The sequence below is a fragment of the Tupaia chinensis genome, unplaced genomic scaffold, assembly GCF_000334495.1.
Source record: "Tupaia chinensis unplaced genomic scaffold, TupChi_1.0 Scaffold000201_1, whole genome shotgun sequence".
Lineage (NCBI taxonomy): Eukaryota > Metazoa > Chordata > Mammalia > Scandentia > Tupaiidae > Tupaia > Tupaia belangeri.
The window spans coordinates 1,614,968-1,625,336 of record NW_006159676.1 but is presented as its reverse complement, the minus strand read 5'-3'; the positions used below and the strand labels follow the sequence as shown (position 1 = coordinate 1,625,336).

At 54.2% G+C, this 10,369-nt stretch overlaps 2 protein-coding genes across 2 annotated transcripts in view; one reads left to right on the top strand and one right to left on the bottom strand.

Annotated features, from left to right (window-relative positions):
• The window catches only part of CRLF1 (cytokine receptor like factor 1), a 6,847-nt gene extending 2,547 nt beyond the window's left edge, over positions 1-4,300 (bottom strand). Inside the window, 6 exon segments of the mRNA XM_014587282.2 lie at positions 1,534-1,702; positions 1,792-1,949; positions 3,171-3,340; positions 3,497-3,626; positions 3,926-4,207; positions 4,276-4,300. Coding sequence (XP_014442768.1) covers positions 1,534-1,702; positions 1,792-1,949; positions 3,171-3,340; positions 3,497-3,626; positions 3,926-4,207; positions 4,276-4,300 — 934 coding nt within the window.
• A 3,220-nt stretch (positions 4,301-7,520) lies between these two features.
• TMEM59L (transmembrane protein 59 like) overlaps positions 7,521-10,369 on the top strand; it is a 46,597-nt gene continuing 43,748 nt past the window's right edge. The window contains exon 1 of the mRNA XM_014587281.1: positions 7,521-7,730. Within this exon, the coding sequence (XP_014442767.1) occupies positions 7,521-7,730 (210 nt within the window). The remainder of the gene's footprint in view (positions 7,731-10,369) is intronic.

The window sequence follows — 10,369 nt, the reverse complement described above, 5'->3', positions numbered from 1 at the left end:
GGCACCAACAGGGGCCAAAGCTCAGGCCCCTCCCGGCTGCGCGGGCTCCCGCCCATCCCGAACCTGGAGGGGCCCAGAATGGGGACTCCAGAGCTGGCTGGAGCCCTGCTCTGCCCCTCCCTGGTTTTAGGGCTCTCTCTGGGGCCTCAGTTTCCCCATCATCCCAGGCACATCAATTTCAGTGAAATGCGTTCGGATCCCAGCGTGTCCACACCTGAGAAAAAAGGGAGCCTCCTCCGGACCAGCAGTTAGTGTAATAGCTATTTCGCTGGACTCCCATGTAGTCCACCGCGGTTCGAGTCCCGGACCCAGCAGCTTAAACTCACACCAGGCGGGTGTGCTGCGTGCCCAAGATCCGGAGAGAAGGGATTGCGGCCTGGCCATCCCCCCTTGGGGGTGATTTCTGGCTTTTTGTCTCTCTGTCTCTGTCTTTCAGTTGAGCGCCTGTACCCTATAGCAAAAAAAAAAAAAAAAAAAAAACTCTTCCCCCCCCAAAAAAAAAAATTCTTTTTCTCAAGCAATTACCACATTGACACTATTGGTGGAAACACTTCCTGTTTTTAAATGTCTGCAACAACGTTTTTTTAAAAAACGTTTTTTTAACAAGCCAAAGACAAGGGCTGGCAGGTGGTGTGGAAGTTAAGGTCCCTGGACTCCTCACATGGCTGACTGCAGTTCGAGTCTCAAACCTGGCAGCTTGCTTTCTCACTTTCCCTCTCTCTTACTCTATCCCTCGCTGGTCAAATTTTTAAAAAATAAATAAATAGAGTTAAATCAAAGAATTCTTTGTAAACAAAAAAAGCCCAAGAAAGATCCAGGGGCCACATTGAACCCTAGGGGCCACCCATTGGAGGCCTCCCTTTTCTTGCAGAATACAAGAAACCCAGGCTTGGGGGGGGGGGTTCTCTTATCTGTAAGCCTCCAAAAGAGCACTGCTTGACATTATTTTAAGTTTTGATATATATGTTTGTCAGATTAGGTAGCTGTTTTTAAGCAGAGGGTCAATTCTTGAGATAAAAATCCACCCAATTTGTTTATTTATTTCACAATTGTTTATTAACACCTGTTGAATTCTGGACATATTCTCCAATGAGCTGATAATTATAAAAATAAAAACAAATTAGAATGAGGAAACAAAACAATAAGATTGGTAAAGACCAGAGACTGTAGAGGGAGTAGGGGAATTAAGAAGATGAGGGAATCAGGAAAAAAAAAAAAAAAAAAAAAAAAAAAAATAAAAAAAAAAAGAAATAATAAAAAAAAAAAAAAGAGATCCAGGCTGGTTGGGGGGAGGGTTGGACGCTGGGCTACCCAGCCCTGTTGGGGTGCTCACCGCTGCGGGGGGTAGAGGCAGCCGTGGGGTGACTCCATTCACTCCAGATCCCCGCTTTCTTGGAGCCATAGATGCCGAAAGGGTTGCAACGCACTTGCACGAAGTACACGGTGCCAGGCTTCAGGCCGGCCAGGCGGCAAGAGGTCTGGTTGCTTACGTCATCCACTACCTGGGCTACCCAGCCCTGTTGGGGTGCTCACCGCTGCGGGGGGTAGAGGCAGCCGTGGGGTGACTCCATTCACTCCAGATCCCCGCTTTCTTGGAGCCATAGATGCCGAAAGGGTTGCAACGCACTTGCACGAAGTACACGGTGCCAGGCTTCAGGCCGGCCAGGCGGCAAGAGGTCTGGTTGCTTACGTCATCCACTACCTGGGCAGGGAGGGCGGGGTTAGAGGGGGCGTGGCCTGTTGAACGGGCGTGGTCTGTTGGCTGGGCGGGGCTTGGGAAGGGGCGGGCACCTTCCAGTCCACGCTGTCCTCCACGCGGTAGCGGATCTGATACTTGGCTTGAAAGAGGAAATCTTTGAGGGCGGGTGGCGAGACCCAGCGCACGCTTAGCTGGTCTTCCAGGCCCCCAACGCGGCTCACGTGCACGTCGGGCGGGGGGTCCGTGGTCACTGCAGGGGTGGAGCAGGGGCTGGTCAACTTGGGGGCGGGGGGACTCTTTAAGGACCTGGCTGACACCCCCCCCTCCCCGCGCTGTGAAACTATCTGGGTCCATATCTCCCAGGAGCGTGGGACCAACAGGTGGCGTAATGGTTCCGTCGCTGGGCTCCCATATAGTGGGCAGCTGTTCGAATCCTGGACTCGGTGACTTGAAACTCAAGGGCGCCTGCCCAAGATCCCGAGAAGACATGGAGGAGGGATTGCAGCGTGGCTATTTCCCTTTTTTTTTTGGGGGGGGGTAGTGATTTCTCTCGCTTTCTGTCTCTCTGTCTCTCTCTGGCGAGAGCGCACGCACCCTATAACAAATCTCTCAAAGAAAAAAAACATCGCAGAAGCCAGGGCACGTGACTTAGGTATTCCGTGCCTCTGTTGTCCCCCCCCCCTTCTCTCCTTCTCTCCACTCTCATTTCTTGCAGAGCTGCAGGATTACGGGATATGATATTCAGGAAAACCCTCACCACCTAGACGTGCGCAATGCATGTCAGCTGTTTTCACTACGACTCTCTGCGACGGGAGAGACATAATCCTATCTTCGGGGAGTTAGGAAAAAGCAGACTGTCTGCTTAAGAGGCCAAGGGACAGTCAGGGCACCTGCCCCACCCCCGCGCCCCCCCCTTCGCTCCCACTTTCCGAAATCCTCAACCGGACCACCGTTCTGCCCAGTACCCTGAATTCCTCCTGGTCCCTCCCTCCCACCGTGTGCCGCGAGGCGCTGCTGGCTTCTCCCCTGAGGTCTTGGTGCGGGGGCCCGAAAGGGTTAAAGGCCCAGGCTTGCTTGGGGCTGAGAAAGACCCTAATTAGATTAGGTTCAATTCTGCTCACAGACCGTCCATTTCCTGCCTCCCGCCCTGACGCCCCCTCCCTCCACACACACACCTCCAGCTCCAGGCCAGGGGCTTCCTGGGGCGCCTCCCGACCTGGGCGCTCCCTCCCTGCTCCCTCCGGGGGGCCCCCCTCCTGCAACACCTGGGCTGCAGAGGGGAGGGGGAGGCGGCCCAGCCAGGTGTTCTCCATAGAGTGGGGCTTCGCCTGTCTGTTCCAGACCGACGAGCAGAGACCCCGCTACTTTTCCACGTGGACAGAGCCAGAGTGGCAGCCATGGCTGGGTGGGGGACAGGGAGGGCCCCCAGGAGATGCTGGGGGGGGGTGCCTGGCAGACCCTGGGGGCTCACCCACGTCCAGGATGTCCAGGGTCAGCACATCGGAACGAGCCGAGCCTAGGCGGTTGGTGGCTTCCACTCAAATCTCATAGGGCGTAAAGAGAGCGAGGTCCTTGGGAATGTGGCACGAATGGGGTCCCACCGTGTGGTACTCCTCGCACGTGTTGTCCTGCCCGTACCACCTGCAGGGGGGGCGTGGAGGAGGAGGCAGACACCTGAGCATCCCTTCTGTCCTCCCCCCTGTCCCCAGGAGGGTCCAGACTGAACCTGGGAGCACAGAGAGTGCAAGCATTGATTGACATCACACAGCAGGGGGACCCCCCCCCCAGGCCACCAACCTCAGCTTATACTTAAGGGAGTAATTGGTATGCAGAAAGGTCTCCCCGTGGGCCCCCGGCGTCCAGCGACACGTCAAATCCTTCATGTTCTTGGACCAGCAGCTGATGTTAAAAGGTTTCTCCGGGGGTACTGCGGAAAGGGAAACGGGGTGCAAGGTGGGGGGGGCGGGGCGCGGAGGGTCTGATGAGGCCATCTAAGCCCCGTCGAGGGAGATGCCAGCCCACGTGGGCATGACCTGCCTGCACCCGCTGTCCTGGGGGTGGGTGGTGGGCGGGGTCTCTACGCCTCATGCCCCGCCCCCCCAGAGACCCGTATGTTGTCTGCTGCACCGTGCCAGCGTGGCGCCTGCTCCACCCCAGGCCAGGGAGCCCTGACAACTGTCACAAAATACCCAGAGGCATGTCGGGGTGTCCTGGGAGCTCACTTACAGCCGACATACAGGCAGGAGCCGGCCAGGATGCTGCCGTCCCGGGCGTGGCACACGAGGTTGTCCCCTGATTGTTGTCTGGACCCGTTGAGGTTGGCCAGGACAAGGGCCAAGGTGGAGGCGTTGAGAGCGCGGGAGAGCTCACGGGGCAGGCGGCGCCCGTTCAGGGTCCAGTAGAGGCCCTCTGCGGTGGCCCCTGGGGGGTCCCCGTGCACTGAGCACGTGGCCTGCAGGGACGAGCCGATGAGCAGCGTGGGGTCCTGGGGGCTGATCACCGCTGTGTCTGGGGGTCAGAGAGGAGCTTCGGTCAGGCCTGGGGTGGGGTCGCCTTGAGTCCTCCCCCACCCCTACATCGTGCCAGGACCTCCAGGACCATCCCAGCAAATGTTTATGACAGCCCCCTATTTTATTTATTTAATTTTTAGAATTATTTCATTTTGTGTATCATTTTTTTGTTTTTTTGGAGAGGCTTTTTTTGCTATAAGGCACGTGCGCTTGCTAGACAGAAAGAGACAGAGAGACAGAAAGTGAGAAATAACCCCCCGGGAGATGGCCACGCCGCAGTCCCTTCTCCTCCATTCTCCTCTCGGGATCTTGGGCACGCACGCACACGCGCCTAGCGTGAGTTTAAGCCACCGGGTCTGGGATTCGAACTGCGGTCGGCTACATGGGAGTTCAGCGACATAGCCATTACGCCACAGCGACATAGCCATTACGCCAACTGTCTCTCTCTGTCTTTCTGGCATGCATCCAATAGGAAAAAACCTCCAAAAAAAAAAAAGTAATAATGATAAATAAAATTAAATAAGTAATTCATTTTTTTTTATCTTTACTTATTTATTTACTTTCATTTGACCAGAGAGAGTGAGAGAGAGAAATAGTGAGAATGGGGACCAGCAGTTAGCATAATGGCTATGTTGCTGGACTCCCACCTAGTCGACTGCGGTTCGAGTCCCGGACCCGGTGGCTTCAACTCACGCCGGGTGCGTGTGCGTGCGTGCCCAAGATCCCGAGAGGAGAATGCAGGAGAAGGGATTCGCAATCGCAATTTCTCGCTTTCTGTCTCTCTGTCTCTCTCTGTCTGTCTGGCGAGCGCACGCACCCTATAGCAAAAACCTCTCCAAAAAAAAAAAAAACGGTGTAATTGACTATGCGAGATCCAGTACCTTAACCACTACGCCACCTGCTGGTCAGGCCCAGTATGGTTTTCACTTCACCAGGGCCAGCATCCACACCTCCACCGACAATCGCGTGGCATCTTTAACCACTAGAGCATGAACCCCGCTTTGGCTTTCCTTCTTTTTCTTGGAGAGCTTTTTGCTATAGGGCGCGTGCGCTCACCAGAATGACAGAGAGAGACAGAGAGACAGAAAGCGAGAAATCACCCCCCAGGGGGGATGGTCACCCCGCAATCCCTTCTCCTCCATTCTCCTCTCGGGATCTTGGGCACGCACGCACACGCACCCGGCGTGAGTTGAAGCCACCGGGTCTGGGACTGGAACCATGGTTGACTACATGGGAGTCCAGCAATGCAGCCATTCCGCCATCTGCTGGTCCTGGCTGTACTTCTTCAAGTCTCTAAAATAAGGTTTCTCATTCCATCCAGAATGGTTATGAGGATCTCTTCATTCATTCATTCATTTATGGAGCACCTACTGTGTACCAGGATCCAGGGTCACCAAAGTGACCAAGATACACATTTCAACCCTTAGCAGTTTTTTTTCTTTTTTCCAAAAGAATTATTTCATTTGGGGACCAGCAGGTGGCATGGTGGCTAAGGTGCTGGACACTTCCACATGGTTGACCACGATTCAAGTCCGGACCTGGTGGCTTGTTTTCTCACTTTCCCTCTCTCTCTCTCTCTCTCTCTCTCTCTCTCTTTTTTTTCTGCTTAAAATAAAATAATGAATACATCACATTAAATAACTCTTTGAAAAATAAATAAATACAATTGGGACCAGCAGATGGCATAATGGTTATGTCGCTGGACTCCCACATAGTCGGTCACGATTCCAGTTCTGGACCCAGCAGCTTAAAACTCACAGGGTGGGGGTGGGGCAGGTGAGTGAGCTCTCAAGATCTGGAGAGGATGGGACCCCCAGTTGGCATAATGGCTATGTTGCTGGACTCCCATGTAGTCGACCGTGGTTCGCGTCCCAGACCCGGTGGCTTAAACTCACGCCGGGCGCATGTGCGTGCGTGCCCAAGATCCCGAGAGGAGAATGGAGGAGAAGGGATTGCGGCGTGGCCATCCCCCTGGGGGGTGATTTCTCGCTTTCTGTCTCTCTGTCTCTGTCTGTCTGTCTGTCGAGCATCCTATAGCAAAAACCTCTACGAGAAAAAAAAAAAAGATCTGGAGAGGAGAATGGAGAAGGGATTGTAGGGTGGCCATGTCCCAGGGGGGTGATTTCTCTCACTTTCTGTCTCTATATCTCCAGGGAGCACTCACGCCCTAGAGCAAAAATACTTGTTAAAAAAAAAAAAATGAGGGACCAGCAGGTGGCGTGGTAATTAGGAGCTCTGGACTCCCACATGGCCAACCGCAGTTTAATTCCCAGACCTGGCGGCTTGCTTTCTCACTTTCCTTCTCTCCGGTTTGGTTTCTCACTTTCTCCCTGTCTCTTGCTCTCTCTGGTCAAATTAAAAAAACAATGAATGGATAAATAAATAATTTTTAAAAAAATAGAAAGGCCAGCAGGTGGCGTGGTAATTAGGAGCTCTGGACTCCCACATGGCCAACCGCAGTTTAATTCCCAGACCTGGCGGCTTGCTTTCTCACTTTCCTTCTCTCCGGTTTGGTTTCTCACTTTCTCCCTGTCTCTTGCTCTCTCTGGTCAAATTAAAAATAAATAAATTGGGACCAGCAGGTGGCATGGTGGTTAAAGGCATTGGATTTCCACATGGCCAACCATGGTTCAAGTTCTGGACCTGGTGGCTTGCTTTCTCACTTTCCCTCTCTCCCTCTCTGTCTCTGTCTGATCAAATTGAAAAAAATAATAGTAATACATAAAGTTAACTAAAATAATTTTTAAATTATAAATAAATAAATAAGGTTGAATAAAATCATTCTTAAAATTTTTTTAAATGGACCAGAGGGAATTATAATAAATAAAATTCTTTTAAAAAATGAAGAGGGAAAAGAACATATACCTAAGAGAATAAATCAGAGGAAAAAAAAAAAACAGAAAGGGGCGAATCAGTCGCAGTTTGGAGAACCCTGGAGGCCTGCCTGGGGGAGTCGACATTTAGCTGCCATCTGAAGAGCAGCAGCTGTGGAAATACCTAAGGAGAGTGTGTCCAGGCAGTGGGACCTGCAAGGACAAAAGTCCGAGGATCGGACCAGTAGAAAAAGAGGTCTGAGAGGTCCGCAGGGCCCCCCTCCACCTGCAGGGAGGAGTTATTCCAGGGTTCTAAGCCGGGGCAAGGACGCGGTTCGATTTGCAGTGTGGAAGGATTCTTCTGGCTGCCCTGCGAAGCGACTGCAGGGGAGCTTGGGGGCAGCTCAGTTTTGCAGAGATGGCCGCCAAAGACCGGGTGATCTCGGCCCCCCGGGAGGCCCCCGGAACGCCAGCAGCAGCAGCCCTTCACTGCCCCAGATGGGCGAGGTGGGGTGGACACAGCGCTCGAGCCCGGCCCTGACGATTTTCCGGGGCAAACTTGGCTCTGTGGCCGTGTCTCCGCTGGAGCCTGGGATCACAGTTGCATTTGGCCCAGGGCTCGCTGGAGGTCTCGGCGTCCGTGCGAAGGAGCTGGCTGAGCTGGCCAGAGGGGAGGAGGCGGGGGCGGCCGGGGTCCACCCCAGGAGGGTGGGAGGCACGGCCACGCCTGCCCACACCCCAAGCCCACTTTCAGCCCCCTGGGGATGGGTCACACCCCTCCTGCACCCCATTGGCTGCCAAGGCCTGGCCAGGGAGGGGCTCTCTGGGGGCAGGAGGGGGCGTTTTGGGGGGGGTGCTTCCCCCCTCCCATCCCCGCCTCGCCTGGGATGGCATGGCTTTACTGTTAGCAGCTGCAGCTGCTGTGCTGGGGAGGGAGATGAGGAGGAGAGGGCAAGGCCAGGCGGGCCTGGACAGGCCAGTCCCCTCTGTTCTGCCCGCCTAGCACCGGCAGAAAAGGTCAGAGCGACGCCTTCTCCTCCTGGGTCATAGCTGCACCCCCAAACAGACACACCTGAGCAGCTGCCTCGCCCTCTCCTGTTCTCAGTTTTCCCGTCCAAAAAACGGGAGGAGAATTATTCTACCTGCCCAAGAGATAAGTCCGTTCATGATGTCCAGGAGATCCAGTATCTCTTAGCATCTAAGAATTACTCAGAGGACAGCCTCTGGGGCCGGCAGGTGGCGTGGTGCTTAAGGATGCTGGATCCCTACATGGCTGACTGCGGTGGTTCGAGTCCCAGACCTGGCGGCTTGCTTTCTCACTTTCCCTCTTTGTATGTCTCTCTCTGGTCAAATTAAAATAAATGAATGAATAAATAAAATTAAATAAATAATTCTTTAAAAAAGACATATCTCTTTTGGTCAGCAGGCGGTACGGTGGTTAAAGTGCTGCACTCCCACGTGGCTGACATGGTTTGAGTTCTGGACCTGGCAGCTTCAAAATCACACCGGGTGCTTGTGTGTGCATGTCCAAAATCCCAAGAGGAGAATGGAAGAAGAGGATTGTGCTGTGATTCTCACATGGCTGACCACAGTTCAAGTCCCAGACCTAACAGCTTGCTTTCTCATAATTTCCTTTCTCTCTCTCTGGTCGCGCCCTATAGCAAAAACCTCTCCAAAAAAAAAAAAAACTAAGAAAAAATCATCTTTTAACAACAAGGGATAAAAATGACAGCCTCTTCCAGTTCTGGGATCCAAGCTGTCTCTGCCTGGCCACCTCCAAATGTCAAAGCATTGGTAAAAAGGACACATATGCATTGCAGGCCAGGCAGGGAATCAGCCCCATACAACCCCCCTGAGCCCTGGGGTGAGGGGAAGGCAAAAGGTTGGCCTTTTTTTTTTTATTTGGGGGGGGGCTTATAGAGGGCTCCCCAAAGCAGATTCCCACACTGGGCTTTGGGACAACCAACCCTCCCCCTCTCCTTTGCTTTCTCTTTCCCCGCAGAGCTGGGGCCTTTAAAAGTTGGGTTTTTTTTTTTTATGTTTGATTTTTTTTTTCTCCCTTTCCCAATCCAGAGCCGCTGCTGTTTATTAAAAAGGAACACCATGTGTTTTAAAAGGGAAAAGTGTGAAATTCTCAGCACGCAGGGCGGAAGGGTGGCCTCTATCCCAGGGTCCCCACCGGGGGGTCCCCCATGTCCCGTCCCCGCTGGTACCTGCACACACTTTATGACCCACCCAGATGCTGGTCAGGTGCTAAGACACACCGTTAAGTAAAAGCATATTGCAGAGGTGTGAGAAGCTTTTATTTCATTTCTTCCTCCTTAAAGGAAAAAACACAGGGACACCACCACCACCACCCTCCGCCCGGGCCCCTACCCTCGCTGGCTGCTCTACCAATGGGGAAACCAAACTTGGTGGTCACCATGACATGCATGGCACTACCCTCCAGCGCTGAGCCATGAAGCCACCCTGGAAGAGCCCAGGGTACCCCCCTTACCTGCCCAGGCACGTTGAACAAGTAAGATTTCCAGCAAGTTGTCCCCCTAAGGGGGGGTGCCAGGACCCTGCCCTTCCCAGAACGGCCACAGTTAAGGAGTTTGCCAACAGCTCTCTGAAGTGTGGGTCAGCCTCGCAGGGGCTGTGCGTGTGCCCTGCCAAACCTGGGGAGGAGCCCGCGCATCTAAATGGGGCGCGTGGAGTGACCGCCAACGTCCCCGGGCCGGCTTTTTCTGCATGCATACCCCTGGATTTGCGTCTCTTGTGGAATGAGTGTGTAACCACAATCGTGTGTGTGTGTGTGTGTGTGTGTGTGTGTGTCAGGGATGGAATGTGTGTGTGCGCGTTCGAGATGGTGTGCGAATGTGTATGTGGGATGCAGTGTGCGCGCGCGTCTGAGGGCGAGGGTGACGGGCCACAAGCCAGTGTCTTTGTGTGTCCTTGGGTGTGTCCCAGAGTGGGTCTGGATAGGAAGACGGTATCCTGGGAGGGGGTGTGGATCGGGTCAGGGGGGCCCCCAGAGAGTGCCTGAGGCCAGGAGTTTCCTACCGAGCAGGGGGTGTCCCGGCCTGGGGATTTTGAGTCCCCAATGGGGTTCCAGTGGGTTCCCCACCCTCCCAAAGTGGGGGCCCTGCGGTGCCTGGGCTTCTTGAGGTTCCCTCTCACTTTCACCCACTTGCTCACAAAGATTTCTCTCCCTCGAGGCGCTCAGCCTGGGCGAGAACGGTTCCAAGAGCCGCTGGTGGAGGGGACTCCGCAGACCCCCGTGCGCCAGGTCCCGTAGGGGGGGAGGGCGGCAGCGCGGGCCCCGCGGAGAGAGGCACGTCCCCAGGGACCCCGGGCTGCGCGCC